This window comes from Leptodactylus fuscus, chromosome 4 (assembly GCF_031893055.1).
Source record: "Leptodactylus fuscus isolate aLepFus1 chromosome 4, aLepFus1.hap2, whole genome shotgun sequence".
NCBI classification, from domain to species: Eukaryota; Metazoa; Chordata; class Amphibia; order Anura; family Leptodactylidae; genus Leptodactylus; species Leptodactylus fuscus.
The window spans coordinates 123,704,938-123,724,734 of record NC_134268.1 but is presented as its reverse complement, the minus strand read 5'-3'; the positions used below and the strand labels follow the sequence as shown (position 1 = coordinate 123,724,734).

Here is a 19,797-nt window from a genome sequence, read left to right as displayed (position 1 = left end):
GAAGATGACGTCGGATCATGCACGACCGCCCAGCTTGCACGCTAAAGTATGATTTACATATATGTTTTTATAGTTTTATTTTAAAACAGAAGGGGGTTTAAAATAAAATTACCGGTGCCTGCATGGTCTTTTAAAAGGCTATTCACGCATATGTGGGGCTCATACAGCATGATTTTGCTGATAGAGCCCCTTTAATCTTAAAAACTCATAGCAATAATTAACATAATTTTGGGCTTTTATCGAGACCTGAAAAAAAATGTTTCTTTTCAAAGGAAACTTTCTGAATGCAAATGGAATCACTTGCGCTCAGTTAGCCTCCATGCAATTAGGTTTCAGTTGTTCCTTTTTTTTAGTGAGTAGAATAGCGTAGTCTGCTATACTATTCTACGCAGTAAAAATGAAAAACTGAAACCTGACAGTTAACATTACAATCAATGGTGTCCAATCTGTTATGATTGTTAAAAATAAGCAGCATAGAAAAGCGCTGACTCTAGTGTGAAGAGCTGTAGTTTGCTGATAACTTTAAGGACTACTACACAAAATGATACTCACAAAGGTATCTTAAATATTAAATTAATAATTGCTGATCATCTTGTTTTATTTATAGTTTCAGGTTTTAGATAGAAGACAAATGGCTTTAAATTATTCGGTATGTTTTCAGCAATTTTTACATGTCTTATTACGTTATATTTCTTATTTCTTAATATAAATTTTTAATTCTAATCAAAATTTACATTTTCAGGAAAAATTCAAAATATCTTCCCGAGAAGAAGCAACTATAGTGCTGAACTTAACACAGCAGCTGAGTGACCAACTTGAGCAATATTTTTTGAAATATAAAGGACTACATGTAAGAGTATTAAACCTTAAAAAACGCATTGTAGCTTTATATACCATTTCTGGGGGAGGGGGGAGTACATAATCACTTATTTACAAGGTCGTGTCAACCATTAGTTCATGCTTGCTTAAAGGGATTCTATTATTAAAACTGCATTTTTTTCTTGCAAACACGTAGGAACAGCCTTAAGAAAGGCTATTCTTCTCCTACCTTTAGATGTCTTCTCTGCGCCTCTGTTCCATAGATATCCCAGAACAGCGGCGTTGTACAGTGCAGGCAAAGTGGAAGGGATTCATGCGAATCCCATTCCCACTTTGCGGAAAAGTGGCAGCTTTGTAAATCGCAACATGTCAATTATATCTACGGAAACGCCGGCGGCTTTCCCGTAGATATAAAATAAGAGAAAGTCCGCAGAGGAAAACTCTGTGAACTTTCTCTTAAGAGTTGCGGAAAGAACCGCAATTCGATCACGCAGCAGTTCTTCCCGCAGTGCTTTAGTGCTGCGGATACGGCCCGTGGAGCCTTAGCCTAAAGCAGAGTTAGGTTATACAGTGTTGGCCAAAAGTATTGGCATCCCTGCAATTCTGTCAGATAACACTCAGTTTCTTCCAGAAAATGATTGCAAGCACAAACTCTTTGGTATTAATATCTTCATTTATTTTGCTTGCAATGAAAAACACAAAACAGAATGGAAAAAAAAGTCAAATCATTGATCATTTTTCACAAAACTCCAAAAATGGGCCGGACAAAAGTATTGGCACCCTCAGCCAAGTAGTAATTGGTTGCACAACCTTTAGACAAAATAACTGCGAACAACCGCTTCCGGTAACCATCAATGAGTTTCTTACAATGCTCTCTTGGAATTTTAATCCATTCTTCTTTGGCAAACTGCTCCAGGTCCCTGAGATTTGAAGTGTGCCTTCTCCAAACTGCCATTTTGAGATCTCTCCACAGGTGTTCTATGGGATTCAGGTCTGGACTCATTGCTGGCCACTTTAGAAGTCTCCAGTGCTTTCTCTCAAACCATTTTCTAGTGCTTTTTGAAGTGTGTTTTGGGTCATTATCCTGCTGGAAGACCCATGACCTCTGAGGGAGACCCAGCTTTCTCACACTGGGCCCTACATTATGCTGCAGGATTTGTTGGTAGTCTTCAGACTTCATAATGCCATGCACACGGTCAAGCAGTCCAGTGCCAGAGGCAGCAAAGCAACCCCAAAACATCAGGGAACCTCCGCCATGTTTGAATGGCGTTCAAGTGTTCTTTTCTTTGAAGGCCTCTTTTTTTTTTTTTTTTTTTTTTTTTTTTTCCCTGTAAACTCTATGTTGATGCCTTTTCCCAAAAAGCTCTACTTTTGTCTCATCTGACCAGAGAGCATTCTTCCAAAACCAATTTTATTTTTTTTGCAATTAGTTATTTAGTACATTATGACGTATCAATCTTTGTTAGTGAGCAGTGATTGTCGGCAACCACAGGCTAAACCGGTGCTCCGCAGATGAACGGAACAGCTCTTTAACATATGGATTATATTTTTGTCATCACCCAAGATTGCACATTCTCACAAGAATACGAAATTAACGTATTTTCCCCCTGACGAAGCCACATAGTGGCGAAATGCGCGTCGGGGTGCGTTAATTACATGGAGGTCCTCCCATAGGTAAACAACATTCTTACATTATGTTAATTTTGTTTTGTATATGCACTCTAAATCTATGAAATCATGAGTATTATATATGCTGTTATATGTATAAAATGAGAGTGACATCTACTTACTATTATACAGTATCATTTTAATTGGGCCTCCATGTTTTTGTATGGTTGTACCATCCCATTTATTACTTTTTTTCTTATATATCTTTTAACATCTATTTAAATAAAGTTTGATATATTTTTGTGAAACATTTGTTGTGGCAGTTCGCTTTTTTCTGGCACAGTGTTATACCCAATTAACAATATAGTGCAACCTTTCCCAACCCCTCCCTCCAGTGTAATTTATAAGTAGTTAATGGACAAAAGAGTAAAATTGGTTTCCAGTTACACAACTATCCAATAATGACAATCTTACTATGAGGCAGTTTTCACCTGACAAATATTGCTACTCAGTAAGGCTGTTTGCACACTACAGTAACACTACAGTCTCCAGGCCGTGGATACTACATCTCCATAGACTTCTAAGGAGCCTGCAAAATTCACAGCTTTGTGAACAAAGAAGTCTATGGAACCACCAAATCCATGGCCTGGGGGCCTGTGAAAAATACCGCAGTGTGCAAGCAGTCACTAAGGATACCAGACATGTTTTGTCAGTGCATGCGTGCGTGTACGTGTGTGATCCATGTGTATGTATGCTTGTGCGCATGCACGTGTGTGGTGTGCGTGTATTGGTGTCTGTGCATGCGTGTGATCCATGTGTATGTATGCATGTGTGTGTGGTCCGTGTATATGTATGCATGTTTGTGCACGTGCGTCTGTGTACTTGTGTGTATGTGCATGCACGTGTCTGGTCCGAGTGTGTGTGTGTGTGTGTGTGTGTGTGTGTGTGTGTGTGTGTGTGTGTGTGTGTGTGTGTGTGTGTGTGTGTGTGTGTGTGTGTGCGCGCGCGTGAGTATGATCCGTATGTATGTATGCGTGTGTGCATGCACGTGTGTGCAGAGGACGCAGATCTGAGTTGAACACATACACGGCTGAAGCAAGGAGCTGTCACAGTTAAGCTCCTTGCTTCGCTGCTGCACTCCGCCTACTGGCTGTGTAGACGCAATGTGATGATGTCACATCGCATCTACAACTGTGTGCGAGAGAGAGAGGCACGGAGAGAGCGGCGGGGGAGCGAGGAGAAGGTAAGTGTAATGTGTAGACTGAGGTGGAATGTGAAAATGGGGGCAGATGAAGGAGAGGACAGAATGACACTGGGGCAGAGATGGAGGGACATGAATCTGGGGGCAGAGATGTGGAGACATGAATCTGGGGGCAGAGATGTGGGGACATGAATCTGGAGGCAGAGATGTGGAGACATGAATCTGGGGGCAGAGATGTGGAGACATGAATCTGGGGGCAGAGATGGAGGGACATGAATCTGGGGGCAGAGATGGAGGGGACATGAATCTGGGGGCAGAGATGGAGGGGACATGACTCGGGGCAGAGATGGAGGGGACATGACTCGGGGCAGAGATGAAGGGGACATGAATCTGGGGGCAGAGATGGAGGGGACATGAATCTGGGAGCAGAGATGTGGGGACATGAATCTGGGGACAGAGATGGAGGGGGACACACGAAACGGGGCAGAGATGGAGGGGGGACATATACAGTTAGGGCCAGAAATATTTGGACAGTGACACAATTTTCGCGAGTTGGGCTCTGCATGCCACCACATTGGTTTTGAAATGAAACCTCTACAACAGAATTCAAGTGCAGATTGTAACGTTTAATTTGAAGGGTTGAACAAAAATATCTGATAGAAAATGTAGGAATTGTACACATTTCTTTACAAACACTCCACATTTTAGGAGCTCAAAAGTAATTGGACAAATAAACATAACCCAAACAAAATATTTTTGTTTTTAATATTTTGTTGTGAATCCTTTGGAGGCAATCACTGCCTTAAGTCTGGAACCCATGGACATCACCAAACGCTGGGTTTCCTCCTTCTTAATTCTTTGCCAGGCCTTTACAGCCGCAGCCTTCAGGTCTTGCTTGTTTGTGGGTCTTTCCGCCTTAAGTCTGGATTTGAGCAAGTGAAATGCATGCTCAATTGGGTTAAGATCTGGTGATTGACTTGGCCATTGCAGAATGTTCCACTTTTTTGCACTCATGAACTCCTGGGTAGCTTTGGCTGTATGCTTGGGGTCATTGTCCATCTGTACTATGAAGCGCCGTCGGATCAACTTGGCAGCATTTGGCTGAATCTGGGCTGAAAGTATATCCCGGTACACTTCAGAATTCATCCGGCTACTCTTGTCTGCTGTTATGTCATCAACAAACACAAGTGACCCAGTGCCATTGAAAGCCATGCATGCCCATGCCATCACGTTGACTCCACCATGTTTTACAGAGGATGTGGTGTGCCTTGGATCATGTGCCGTTCCCTTTCTTCTCCAAACTTTTTTCTTCCCATCATTCTGGTACAGGTTGATCTTTGTCTCATCTGTCCATAGAATACTTTTCCAGAACTGAGCTGGCTTCTTGAGGTGTTTTTCAGCAAATTTAACTCTGGCCTGTCTATTTTTGGAATTGATGAATGGTTTGCATCTAGATGTGAACCCTTTTGTATTTACTTTCATGGAGTCTTCTCTTTACTGTTGACTTAGAGACAGATACACCTACTTCACTGAGAGTGTTCTGGACTTCAGTTGATGTTGTGAACGGGTTCTTCTTGACCAAAGAAAGTATGCGGCGATCATCCACCACTGTTGTCATCCGTGGACGCCCAGGCCTTTTTGAGTTCCCAAGCTCACCAGTCAATTCCTTTTTTCTTAGAATGTACCCAACTGTTGATTTTGCTACTCCAAGCATGTCTGCTATCTCTCTGATGGATTTTTTCTTTTTTTTCAGCCTCAGGATGTTCTGCTTCACCTCAATTGAGAGTTCCTTTGACCGCATGTTGTCTGGTCACAGCAACAGCTTTCAAATGCAAAACCACACACCTGGAATCAACCCCAGACCTTTTAACTACTTCATTGATTACAGGTTTACGAGGGAGACACCTTCAGAGTTAATTGCAGCCCTTAGAGTCCATTGTCCAATTACTTTTGGTCCCTTGAAAAAGAGGAGGCTATGCATTACAGAGCTATGATTCCTAAACCCTTTCTCCAATTTGGATGTGGAAACTCTCATATTGCAGCTGGGAGTGTGCACTTTCAGCCCATATTATATATATATAATTGTATTTCTGAACATGTTTTAGTAAACAGCTAAAATAGCAAAACTTGTGTCACTGTCCAAATATTTCTGGCCCTAACTGTAATTTATGGATGACTATAGGAGGATTGTACTGTGTGCGGGCACATTAAAAATTAATGAGAATGGGCGGAGTTAACACAAAAGTGGGCGGGGCTAAATTTGCTGCGGCACACTACGCTCCGTGTGTGTAGTGTGCATCTATCTGAGTGTCTTTGCGTGAATGTGTGGTCCGTGCGTGTGTTTGGTATTTTGTGGGGTTGTGTTGTATTTATGGGGTGGTGTTTGTGTTGTGGCATTTGTGTGGTGTTGTGCTTGTGGGTTGTTGTATGTGTGATGTCTGTCTGTGTGATGTTTATATGGTGTTTGTGAAATGTTTGTGTGTGGTGGTGCGGCCCCTTTAGCAGCGACTCTTCGGCGCCGTCACTATAATCTGTCCCTGTCAGTCACAACTGTTGTTTTCCCCCCAGCGCTTTCACTTTCACTTTTCCCCCTTATATGTATAGGGCCTAAATTTAGGGGCCCCAATCTCATGACGGGGGGACGCTAGCAAGATGTGACGTGCACAGTATTCTGCTCCTGTGGGTGGAGAGGGGGCGTGCCAAATTTCAGCCAAATCGGGCGAGAAATGTGGATTTGTATAGAGCAGACTACTACAGATTTTGAGTTTTATAGATAGATAGATTGATTTGATTGATTTTGGAAATTTGGTGTTTTACAGTACCTGCAAAGTGGATGGGATTCTGGCTAATCCCATTCACACGTTGCAGAGAAATATCTGAAGCAGAAATGCTGTGATTTCAAAGACCGTCACGTTTTTGTAAATCACAGAATGTCAATTATATACAGAAACACTGATGTTTACCATATAGGTATAATAGGGACAGAAAGTCTGCAGAGGAGAAAACTGGAAAAATTTACGATGCGTTTCTGTGGGGCCTTAGCCTAACATTTAGTCAATACGAAATAAGAATAAGAAAATGATTTTCTTTAAGTCACAATAGCTAAAAATTGAATGTTACATATTCTATTTTATTTACTTTGGCTGTTGAATTCTCGCAATACATGTTTCACTGACTGGTAACTTAAATTTACAGATTCTGGATTCCACCATACCAGACAGCATCTCCAAAATAACCCCACCAGCACCAATAGTAGGTATCTAAATGAAAAACTTATTTTAGAGTTTAAAGCTACATAAAATGTAGCTATAGAACTACAGGAGCGTACTGCGCATGCTCCAAAAAAAATATCTGCTGGCATTGTGCACTCGACTCTGCCTGTGGCCCGCTGGCAGAGCCCACTGCGCAGGCGCACAAGTCTGACCCCAGCCAGAAGAAGATGAGTGAAGAGGTGGTTGCTGAAGAAGATGGAGGCGTCGCTGGAGAGAGTTCTCTCACAGTATTGGAGACGCCCCCAGTGTTGTTTGAGCGCTGGGGCCCGCTCCTAGTGCTGCGAGAGAACTAATTTGCGTACCAACGAAAAACGGATTTTTAACCAAACGGCGGGGCGAGGTAAAGGTAGAAGAAGAATAGCCTTTCTTAAGGCTATTCCGACATGTCAGTTAGAAAAAGCAAAGTATTTAATGATAGAATTCCCTGTTGTATCCTGCGCTGGTTTTATGTTACATTGTGCTTTAAATTCAGTGAAGTCTTAAAGCTGGCCATATGCTTTAATAGCTGCTAGCTGAATTCTCATTCATCCACCTGCTATTTTTCCTGATTCTCCCTCCACCCCTTCATTCCTGCATATCATGCTCAGCGTGCTAAGCCACGCTGAGCATGATATGTAGCAACACCTTCTGAATGTGGATAGGAGAGGCCAGATACCTCTGGCTGCAGTTCATCTACACTGTGATCAAAAGAATCAGACAAGTTGAAAGTAGAACTGATAGAGCCAATTTTTTTTTTTTATCAATGGGTACGTTGGTCCCGTTAAAATCGCTGGGAGTGGCTGAGGTTATAAGGAGAGACAAGATGCCTAATTAGTCAGCTTTATGCTAAGTATTCACATTAAGGAAATATTAACAATATAATCTACACTGCAAGGCACTTTTTTTTTTTTTCCAGAACTATCCCCAAGATGGTCATGAAAACCTACCTCCTAAAACTACTGCAAACCAAGGTATTGAGATATATCTTTTTAAAGAGGATCTTTCACCATCTCCACTGACACTTTGGATCACAGTTTTGTTCCACTGACTCCAACATAGTTGTAATTGTTTTCACTAGCTCCTTCCATTCCTGAGTAATTGGCAAACCAATATGCAAATTAGCCTTTGTCAGGTTGGTCCTAAGCCCACTGGATATTAGATAACTAGTTTAGCATATTGGGTGCTGAAACTAAAAGCACAGATTTCTTGTGACTGGAAGGAGCTAGAGAAAACATTCCAATCAGTTCAGCGGCATCTGTTGAATGCTAAGAGTTCGTGAGTTGGTGAAGGTGGTGAAAGATCCTCTTTAGTTGCCAGTCTGAATTTTTAATGGCCTTTATTTTTGTAATATATGATGGATATAATTTGAGAAAAACAAACAAAGAAGTGGGAAGGTTATTCTTTTGTAATGTGTTTTTTTTTTTTTTTTTAAATTTATTTATTTATTTTAAGGTTCGAATAAGGAGATGCAGTGGCACACAGAAGGCCTATCAACTTCTGTGTGTACGCCACCAAGTGTTGCTTTGTTTGATAGCATGCCTGCAAAACTGGGGGATACCAGAGGGGTTAAACGTAAGCCTGAGGTGTCTGAAGACTCTTCTCATAAGTGTGATATATTCTCAGAAAGCAGAACAGCCTCTGGTATGTTTTTTTTTGTTTTCTATGTATGTGTGTGTGTCTATTTTTTTTTCCGCATATGCTAAATGTTATTTGGCCTTAATTAACCTAATATTTATGGACATGGACACAGTCATGTCTTTTTCACTTAAAAAGAAGATTGCTGGCTACTTAAAGAGGACCTTTCATGAGTTGGGGCACATGCGGTTTTATATACCGCTGGAAAGCCGACAGCTTTCATGATCTGTGCCCCAGGTGTAGCTCTTCACAGTCAGAAGGACGTTCCAGACAGACCATCAGGAACACCTTTCTGACTGTGAAGAGCTACAGTACCGGTACCGATAGCTCTTCACCTGGGGCACAGATCGTGAAAGCTGACAGTGCGCTGAATTCAGCTTTCCAGCGGTATATAAAACCGCATGTGCCCCAACTCATGGAAAATCCTATTTAACCATTTCACTGCCAAGCACGTAGCTCTACGTCCTCCCAAGGTGGCACCTCAGTAGCGGAGGACTTAGCTACTACGTCCTCCCTACTAATGCTGATATCTCTGGACTGCATCAATATATCTTGATGATCTTAAAGAGGAGAATCTCATCTTTAAATTGATACCAAGAACTTGATGATAGAACTTACAGTTTTGGAGCGATTCACTGTTGAAAATGCTATTTGGCATTGAGATCCAACTGCAGATCTCAATTCCCGACAGCGTTTCAACCGTGAATCAATACAAAACTACGAGATCCATCATCAAGTTCTTGGTATCATTTTAAAGATGAGATTCTCCTCTTTAAAATGCATTTTAAAGCATCAAGATATGTTGATGCAGTCCAAAGATATAGGGCTCTAAAATGACCCCCCTCCTGTCTAAGCAAGCAATTTGCGAATTGTAACAGGAAAGGGAGGGGGACATGAGCAGCCCAGCAGCAGCATGCACAGAGACAGAGAAACAATCTGACTCTTTGCATAACTTGTATGTGACACCCTATTAACCCTTCTCCTGCCAATCAGAACGCATACTATACACTTACGCTCTGATTGTCACATACAGGTATAATGTAATTTCCCCCGAGCCTTACTAGTGGGGTATTCTAAACATAACCAGGAAGTTTATTGGCGCTGTGGTCCAGACGTTTACCATTGTCCAGATCGCAGCGCCAAAAAAAAAAGTTGCACCAAACACTTACATATATACACATATACACAAAGTCTTGAATAAAGTTTACATTTTACCCAATCCCTGTCCTGTCCATTCCTGAGCTTTCTACAGTAAAATACATCTCTAGTGATGTCCGTTATATGCTAAAATAATAGTAATAACGATTATCACTAGAGATGAATGTATAGATTGCTAAAATTTTTATAGGGGGATAGAAAATAACATTTTTATGTAACGTCCTATTTAATTTGCATGCACAAAATGGGATGGCGCATTTCTGCGATTTTGCGATTCTTTAACACCCGCCCCTGTAAATATATACATGTGTGGTATGTGTGAACTCCTCACATATTGCAGTTTTTTGGAAAGTACATTTTGTTTGCAGAAAGGGATTGCTTGATCCGCACTTTAGTGGCAAATTTGAATTTTTGTGCAATTTTTGCTTGCAATCTCTGTTTGCTGCAACGTTGCATAAAGGTGGTTGTTTATATGAACTATTAAATTGTGTTTTTGTATACGGTCTGCTGTGTAATCTGAAAAAAGTTAGATTTTGGTGTCACAGTTTGGTAGGTGCAGTATAGATTTTTAACATATTAGTGAATAACAGCAAAATCCTGCCTGTCTTCTGTATTAGCGTTTTTGGGAGTCTCAGCTCTTGTTGTAGTTCATGCTTGCGGTACATATTGTATATATACACTTTGTCTACACCTTAAGTTATTCTTTTAAATGTATTTTGTATATAAATGTGAGATTGAACATGAGTTTTAGGTGCAAATATGTGTTTTGGCGCATTTTTTCAAAAAATTATGTGTTTGTCACAAAGTTGCATGAAGGTGGATGTGGCTATTAATGACTCATTAAGACATTTGTAATATTCAGATTGTCTACTTTCAAAAAATATATAGAGTTTAGGGATTCACTTACTTTTCGTGGTGTGTAATCACTACATTTTATAGGATGATACTTTTTTTAACATTTCCAGCTTCAAAGCAGATTTTTGTTCCTTCCAGTTCTGGTTATTTTCTGAAGATATGTGCGTGCAAGTATAGGCCATAGTGATATGAATGAACTCTGCACATTTTGAACTCTTTATTTTTAGGAGGTTTGGTGCATTTAATTTCTTGTTTGGTTTCTGCTTTTAGCAACTAATATACATTTATTTGCATTTTTTCATAAAACATTCACTTTAAATCAAAATTGCATGAAGATGCCTGTTCGTATACAGTACCAAGTGGCATTCTGACAATGCTGCAGGTGTCTACTTTAAGAAAATAGGTATGGGGGGGTTGGATGCTTTTTTAAAGGGATTCTACCATTAAACTACCTTTTTTTCTAATTACCACGTCGGAATAGCCTTAAGAAAGGCTATTCGTCTCCTACCTTTAGACGTGGTCTCCGCTGCACCGTTCCGTAGAAATACCGGTTTTAACTGGTATGCAAATTAGCTCTCTGCAGCAATGAGGGTGGGCCCCAGCGCTGAAACACCGATGAGCGCGTCCCCATTGCTGCCCAGAGCTCTTTCCTGCGCCGCCTCCTTCTTCTGCAGCAACTCCGCCTCTTCTGGCTTCTCTTGCTCTTGTAGTTCGATACAGGAGCATAGAGAGGCCACCCCAAAATGGTCGCTGGCTCCTGTATTAAACTGCAAGAGCGGCCACCCCAAAATTGCCGCCGGCCGGCTCCTGTATTGAACTGCAAGAGTGGCTACCCAAAAATGGCCGCCGGCCAGCGGGCGGCCATTTTTGGGTAGCCGCTCTTGCAGTTCAATACAGGAGCTGGCCGGCGGCCATTTTGGGGTGGCCTCTCTATGCTCCTGTATCGAACTACAAGAGCAAGAGAAGCCAGAAGAGGCGGAGTTGCTGCAGAAGAAGGAGGCGGCGCTGGAAACATCTCTCGGGCAGCAATGGGGATGCGTTCATCGGCCTTTCAGCGCTGGGGCCCGCCCTCATTGCTGCGGAGAGCTCATTTGCATACCGGTTAAAACCGGTATTTCTACGGAACGGCGTGGCAGAGACCACGTCTAAAGGTAGTAGACAAATAGCCTTTCTTAAGGCTATTCCAACGTGTTCATTAGAAAAAAAAAGTTTAATGGTAGAATCCCTTTAATGTTGCAATTTAGGTTTGATTTGTCCATCGCAAAACTGGAAATTTTGCAGCTCCAGTAGCCAGAGCAATTTTCACAGAGACCCTTGGCAGTGAATGGGTTAAATGACAAGAGGCTGCTTAATGTCTCATGATAGCACCTGAGATTAGCTACAATGAGCTGTGATGATGACAGGAGAAGCTGTAGGATAAAATCTGCTTACTTTTTTTCCTGCATTGGTTCAGTTCTACACCTTATAAGTTTATATTTCAAGCATTTTCAGAAAATGGGATGCCAAATATTTTTGTTTTGTATTTGATGTTATTCCAGATGGAGGGAATGGGGCTTAAACGTATAACACATTGCTTGTATCATACACTGCATTACTGTAGTTGGATATTTATGGCATATCCTATGGATATGCCATTTAAATCTAAGGGCCTATTCACACGGAGTAACGTGCCGCGTGACCTGGCACGTGTGAGATTTTGCGGGCCATATGTGCTCCCAATGATTTCAATGGGAGCGTGGATCGTAAACGCCACATTATTTTGCGGCCTCAAAATCACGGCCGCAAAATAACGCGGCGTTTACGATCCACGCTCCCATTGAAATCAATGGGAGCGTATACGGCCCGCAAAATCTCGCACGGCGTATACGTGCCAGATCACGCAGCACCCTTACTCCATGTGAATGCACCCTAAGGCTGCATTCACACTGAGTAACGCTGGCGTTTTTTGTGCTTATTTTTGCACATAGCACCGCGTTAACGCCAGTCAACGCCACCGCAAAATAGCGCAGCATTAACGCGGCGCTATGTGCAAAAAAAAGCACAAAAAACGCCAGCGTTACTCAGTGTGAATGCAGCCTAAGGGCTAGCTCACACGGGGACATGGACGCTGATTTTGACAGCAGATTTTGCGGCCAAATCAGCGTCCATACAATGTCCACACTATGTGAACTGCTCCCGCCGCGACCATCGCGGTCGCGGCTTTCACCTCCGCTGTCGGCTCAAATGAATGAGCCGACATGGAGGGCGCTAGCGAGCTAGCAGAAAAAAAAAAGCGAGTAGTTCACATAGGGATACATTGTATGGACGCTGATTTGGCCGCGAAATCCGCTGTCAAAATCAGCGTCCATGTCCCCGTGTGAACTAGCCCTAAGAGATGTGTGTGTGTGTGTGTGTGTGTGTGTGTGTGTGTGTGTGTGTTCAAAGATTCACAGCTATCCGCTCAGCTTCCGCTCTACCAGGTGTGTTTGACTTGATTGGTGAAACAAATCTCAAAGGAAGCCCTCACCTGTCAGGTTTGTATGGCATATCCTGTGGAAATGCCATAAGTGTCTAAATTTAAAGGGAGTGTATCGTGAGCAAATGACCTATTGTTAAAATCACATTTATATGTTAAAGATATTTTTAAGGTGTTTGTTTTGTTTTGTGTTTTTTTTTTAATATTAAATATTATCCATATTTAAAAATAAATAAATAAATAAAAAAATCTTGTAATTCAGGGTGCTGTCATTAAGCCGAAAAAAAACAAACAAACGGACTTTCTCCTTCATGGAGTATTGACTATGGGTCATAGATACAATGGTCTCGAGAAGGCCCTATTGGCTTATATGGGAGCGTTTTCTAGACATGCTCTGTGACATGTGCAGACAGGGCAGGCTGTGAGATTACCTATTGTAACTGATGGATTTTGTGCTTTATCAACATGCATGTAATCGCGGTCATCATCAGTGTGTTGATGAGTAAAGTGGTTGCTGCAAAGAGATTTTCTATAGAACATAGGAAGTGTCAGCATATTATTTGACTTGGTGGCTGAGTCATAACTGCAGGATCTTTTTGGTTATTTTTTTTTCCTTTTTTTTTTTTAATTATAAATTCCAAACGTACCAAAACTTTTTATGTTTAACATAAAACTTGACTTTAAAAATAAATTCTGTTTTGGAGATGCATTCCCTTTTAAGAACCACAATGTCTAAAATCCACAGAGAAACAGGTGCTAGTAACCTTGATATGACTCGGAGAAAAAAAGGGAAGAAGTTTTTAAAAAGGCTCTTCTATTGCATTAAAATATCCAAATGCAGGAAAGGAACCAAAAATATTTAAATGGATAAAAGGATAAACTGGAGATCTGGATTTGCTGGTAATTTAGGGTAAACAGGGAATGTTTGCAAACATAAATTTATGCACAAATTAATTTTTCTTACATGCATTTCTTTCTTTTAGACTTTCAGAGCAGAGAAAAGAGACCGCACAAAGAGTTTAATTATTGTTCAACCATGCATTCATCTTCTTTTTCTTGCATAAATGACACAAGATCCCCCACACCTAGTTCAGTCGACCTGTCGTCTTCACGTTCCTCTTCCAATACAGCTACTTACACACACATTAATATCCCGAAAGACAGTTCATGTGGTGGAGAGATGTCGTTCAAAAAACATACACCACAGGATCGTGTTTCTCAGAATAATTTGAATAACCTTTCAGAAACTGAGGCTGTTCTAGAAAAAGAGTCTGTAAATGACACTGACACAGCAGAAACGTCTGATGTAGGCACTGAGAGAAATACTGCTGTTCCTGGACCATCATCTTCCTCTAGCAACTGCCCATATGAACCTAATTTTGAGAGACCTTCATCAAGCCATTTACAAGGAAAAACATCCAAAACTCTGAGCCCAGATATACTTCAACTTCTGAAAGGAAAAGATGCACATACTGTGATGAATATCCTCCGAACCCTTTCTCCCTTTTATCCTGCTCTTCAGGGTAAGTGTAACAAGAATCAATATCTAAACTGCAAACAAAAAAGTTAAAAACTGGTGAACAAAGTAAGTGATAGAGATATGTATCTCTATAAGCACATATCTCTAGGGTGCATCAAAACCACTTAGCTGCTATTTTTCATATCCACCATTATATGCATAGTGAATTTGCTATGAAATGGCTCCATCTTGGTTAAGAGAAATATCCAACAGAACATCCATGTAGCAATATCTTTTATACATAAAGGATATTATTCCTTACATTTAAAAGGACTGGCAGCAACATTTATGGGTGCTCACTGAAAGAATTCTTCAATCCACTTAAAACATATAGTATCCACAGCACACTAAAACTTGCTGCAAGTTAAAAGGGTTTTCCGGGTAAACAAAAAACACATTTTTCAAAAAAAAGTTAGTGCTATTAGCCGGCTGCCCAGAAGAAATGACATTCTGTGCCCAGAAGGGTTAGTATAGGTGACTTTTCGTTTCCAGAAATATGGAAACTGAACATCACTGGAAAATGTGTGCGATCTAAGTAAATAGACATTTTTGGAAAGTAATTTAGAAGCTGGGGTGGGTGTTTAGCTAAGATTAGGGAGATCAATTTATCACAGACAACCCCTTTAAGTTCAGTTTTATTAATCACAGTGTATAACTAGAAAGCGTGGCATCATATGTAATATGTGCTTAGATTTTTGATAGACACTTTCTGCACTATACTGTGATTTAATATACTTATCTGCCTTTTAGTAGGCCATAGAAACTCCTTTGATGTCAAGAGGACCACATCTTTTGAAGGGATTTTCCTTCCTTTACATATAAATAAGTGTCTTAGATATATGTTATAAATTTTTCACTGTTGTGAGCCCCAATAGTGTTTTGCATAGAGGAGTGGTAGAGCCATATAAACAAGTAAGCATTGCCTACAAGCTCATATTAAGCCATGTGCACCACTTCTGTTCACTGAAGTAGTCAATGGATTTGGCAGTGACAGATGAAGAGGGTCTGATTTAAACATGCATATCTAGGTTATTTTTCTGTGCATTCTCAAACAGTAAAGTAAATGAAGCATGTAGTTATGTAAATACTGGATACTTGACATGTCTTGATTTTTTTTTTTCTAATGCAGTTTTTTTTCCCTCTTTTTTAACCTTTCTCTTTCAGAAGTAAACCTTGAGATTCTTGCCCAGGTGCTTGTTAACACTGGGGCTCTCGACTGATGTCCAGGGATATCAGCTTATTAAATGGTGTAATATTAGATAATTTCAAATCCAGTTCGTTTTATGTTTAATTACTAAATGTAACTACTGCAGTTATTTTCTATCTATACATATGTTTTGTCTTTGTGTTCTTGTTTATTTACATTCACAATTGATTGTTTATTTGTAAAATACTTTTTTTTGACTTGTCGTTCTCCGGCTACTTTAAAGGATTAATCCAGCGGAAAAACTGTTTTTTGGGGTTTTTTTTTCTTTTTTTTATAATTGTTATCCCACACCTGATTGTGTATCACTCTATCCACTTTTTTATGTATACTGTACTGACATTCCTCTGTGCTCCTGAACAGACACCATCTGAAGTTTTATATTTCTCTTTCTCTGTGCTATGCTTACAATTCCATGATCTCAGTACAACATCACACTGGCAGATGGAGACAGTATTCTCTCTCTCTGCTGGTTTCATGGAAGTGAACAGCAGCATTCAAATATAGAGATGCTGGGATAGGTTCCCAACCCTGTCTTTAAGTAAACAAAATCTTGCATACTCACAGTAGGTTAGACAGGTACTAAGTAATTTAATTAGATCTATAGCAAAAATGTGACGTTTCAGTCAAAGGCCTCTCTCAAACCTAAGAGCTGCTACCTGCTCTCCTGTTATCCTTCTCTCTGTAGTCTCCTAAAAAATATTGAATAAATCGTTTTAACATAATAGTATGTGTCTGTATCTTCTGTGTACATATCATATACATATATATTTCCAAAGATATACTACTAGGGAGTTTGGTTTGAGAGTCCTACTTGGGACAGTGTTGACAATATCTCTGTAAAACGTTGTAACATATGATGGTGCTAAATAATTAAAGGGATCCTATCATTGGATACCCTTTTTTATTACACCAGCTTACTGTGTAAGCGGCCATTTTCTTGTGGCCGAGGGCATGCCTAGAAGATTGAAACCCAGGACGGGAGAGGGCGTTCTAGAAAAAGATGGAGGAGTCACTGGAGATTTCTCTCAAAGCATTGGGGGTGCCCCCAGTGCTGCAAGAGAACTCATTTGCATACCAAAGAAAACCCAGGATCGGAGAAGACAGCTAAAGGTAGGAGAAGAATAGCCTTTCTAAAGCTATTCCTACATGTTAGTCAGAAAAAAAGGGTATCCAATAATAGGATCCCTTTAAATAGAGAGTACTGTGCAAAGCTTTTAGGTATGTGTAGTGGAAAAAACCTGCAGAGTCCGAATGCTTTCAAAAATAGTAATGTTTATTTTTATCAATTAACAAAAATAATTAAAAGAGATTTAAATAAAATTTGGTGTTTTCACTCTTGGAGAAGAAGTACTGGAAATGATGATCTAGCCGCAATAGAGCCGTAAGCTCCACATCATCCAGTCTATCTGAAAAGACAGAAGAATATGAGAAACCGTACATCCTGCAGAACACTGGCGTTTTCTGTATACATATAATAGTTACAGAGGGTCTGCAGAGAAAAACTCTGAGATCACAAAACCGCTGCAGAAAAATATGCAATGTGTTTCCGCAGCATAGGGTCTTAGCCGAAAGGGTTTGTTTGAAATGTATGTAGATTTTTTTTGCATAGCTAAACTAGTTGCTTGTGACCCTTTCAGGTCACAAGCAACAAGGCATAGGTCTATCCCTACACTCAATAAAATATTCATATTCACACAGAATTATCAAGTAGGACTGCTATATCAGAACTAAGTACTGTCACATCAGCCACTTGCTTCCAGATTCCCCTTTGACCTCATAGTATAGTCCACAAATAGCGGCAATGTTCCCATCATAGCAGTAAACCACTTCACTACTATCCATTTCCTCCATTCCCCATATGGAGAACACAACTAGCCCCCTTTTAATTGCAGATGCTCCCTTGATAATGCTAGCAAGCAATTAACCTCTTCCTGACCTGCACTGTATGATGTTGCAAGTGGGTTGTTCCTAGGAGCCATGTACTACTCACTTGTGAGAGCCAGCGCCTTTAATCCCTTCCCGACATCCGCCGTTAAAAGCTCCCGGCCAGTCTGCAATTTCTTTCTTTTGCAGGCTGGTCTATGCAGCCTGCAAAAGAAATAATTATTTTTTTTGCAGTGCATTAGCATTGTACTGCATTGCATTAGTGATCAGACCCCCTGGGGTTCAGCACCCTTAGGGGGGTCTAATAAATGCAAAAAAAAAAAAAATTAAAGTAAAAAAAAATATATAAAATTTTTTAAAAAGTATTAAAGATTCAAATCACCCCCCTTTCCTTAGAACACATATAAAAGTAGTCAAATACTGTGAAACACACACGTTAAGTATCCCAGTGTCCGAAATCGCCGCTCTGAAAATCTTTAAAAATATTTTTCCTGTTCGGTAAACGCTGTAGCGGGAAAAATAGTGCAAAGTGCCAAACCGCCGTTTTTTCACTGTTTTGATTCTGATAAAAATTTGAATAAAAAGTGATTAAAGCAATAGCATTTCCCGAAAATGGTAGAATTAAAAAGTACACCCGGCCCCGCAAAAACAGACGCCCTATGCATTTCCATACACGGACGTATAAAAAAGTTACGGCTGTCAGAATATGGTGACTTTTAGAAAAAATATTTTCTTAAAACAGTTTTGGATTTTTTTTTAAGGGATCAAAATGTAAATAAAAACATATAAATTTCTTATCCCTGGAATCGTATCGAAACACAGAATACAGGGGATATGTCATTTTGGCTGCACAGTGAACCCCGTAAAACCGAAGCCTGTAAGAATGACGCAGAAATGCATTTTTTTCTTCAAATCCACCCCATTCTGAATTTTTTTCCAGCTTCCCAGTACATTATACAGAATAATTAATGGTGGCATCAGGAAGAAAAATTTGTCCCGCAAAGATTAAGACCTCATATGGCTCTGGGAGCGGAGAAATAAAAATGTTATGGGGTTTAGAAGGAGGGGAGTCAAAAACAAAAATCAAAAAATGCCATCGGCGGGAAGGGGTTAAATGACATATACTGCACCTCTGCAGGCTCCTAGCTGGACTATGATCCTGGAGTACCATGAGACTGATTGCAGGTGACATGCATGATATAGTATGTGGTGGTGGAAACTGCAGCATCATATGACCCTTTGTTAACCCCTTCCTGCCCCAGGCATTTTTCAATTTTCGTTTTTGACCCCCTTCCAAACTCCATAACTTTTCTATTTTTCCGCTCTCAGAGCCATATGAGGTATTAGTGTTTGTGGGACAAATTTTTCTTCATGATACTATAATTTATTTTTCTGTATAATGTACTGGGAAGCTGGGAAAAAAAAATCAGAATGGGGTGCATTTGAAAAAAGTGCATTTAGGGGCAACACGGTAAGCTCAGTGGTTAGCACTGCAGCCTTGCCATGCTGAGTCCTGGGTTTGAATCCCGCCAGGAACAACATCTGCAAGGAGTTTGTAGAATGGGAGGAAATCCACGCAAACACGGGGAGAACATACAAAGACATACTGATAGGAGGAAAAAAAAGTATATCGTGATCTACATTTAAAAAAACAAACAAACTGCATTTGTGCAATTTTCTTACAGGATTCGTTTTTATAGCGTTCACTGTGTAGCCAAAATAACATATCACCTGCATTCTATGTTTCAGTACGATTCCAGTGATACCAAAGTTATATGGTTTGATTTACATTTTAAACCCATTAACAAAAATCCAAAACTGTGCCAAATTTATTTTATTTTTTTTCTAAAAGTCACCATATTCTGACACCCGTAACTTTTTTTTTTTTATACTGTACTTCCATGTATGGGGATGCACAGGTAGTCTCTTTTTTGTGGGGCTGGGTGTACTTTTCAGCTATACTATTTTGGGGAATTGCTATTGCTTTGATTACTTTTTGTTCAAATTCTTATCAGAGGCAAAACAATGAAAAAAGGGTGGTTTGGCACTTTTGACTTTATTTCCTGTTATGACATTTACCGTATGGGAAAAAAATTTATAGATTTGTAGACCAGGCATTTTCAGACATAGGGATACCTAATGTGTAGGTGTTTCACAGTATTAAAGTACTTTTATATGTGTTCTAGGGAAAGGGAGGATGATCTG

General features: G+C 40.2%; 1 protein-coding gene across 3 annotated transcripts in view; it reads left to right on the top strand.

Annotated features, from left to right (window-relative positions):
- The window catches only part of LOC142200573 (uncharacterized), an 81,534-nt gene extending 65,104 nt beyond the window's left edge, over positions 1-16,430 (top strand). For 2 of the 3 annotated variants that reach the window (XM_075271017.1, XM_075271019.1), the window contains 7 exons: positions 608-649; positions 743-850; positions 6,824-6,880; positions 7,796-7,850; positions 8,332-8,520; positions 13,966-14,505; positions 15,666-16,430. In XM_075271017.1, the coding sequence (XP_075127118.1) occupies positions 608-649; positions 743-850; positions 6,824-6,880; positions 7,796-7,850; positions 8,332-8,520; positions 13,966-14,505; positions 15,666-15,721 (1,047 nt within the window). In that variant the 3' untranslated portion in view covers positions 15,722-16,430. The remainder of the gene's footprint in view (positions 1-607; positions 650-742; positions 851-6,823; positions 6,881-7,795; positions 7,851-8,331; positions 8,521-13,965; positions 14,506-15,665) is intronic. The other variant, XM_075271018.1, reaches the window with a different exon arrangement.
- The last annotated feature ends 3,367 nt before the right edge of the window (positions 16,431-19,797 follow it).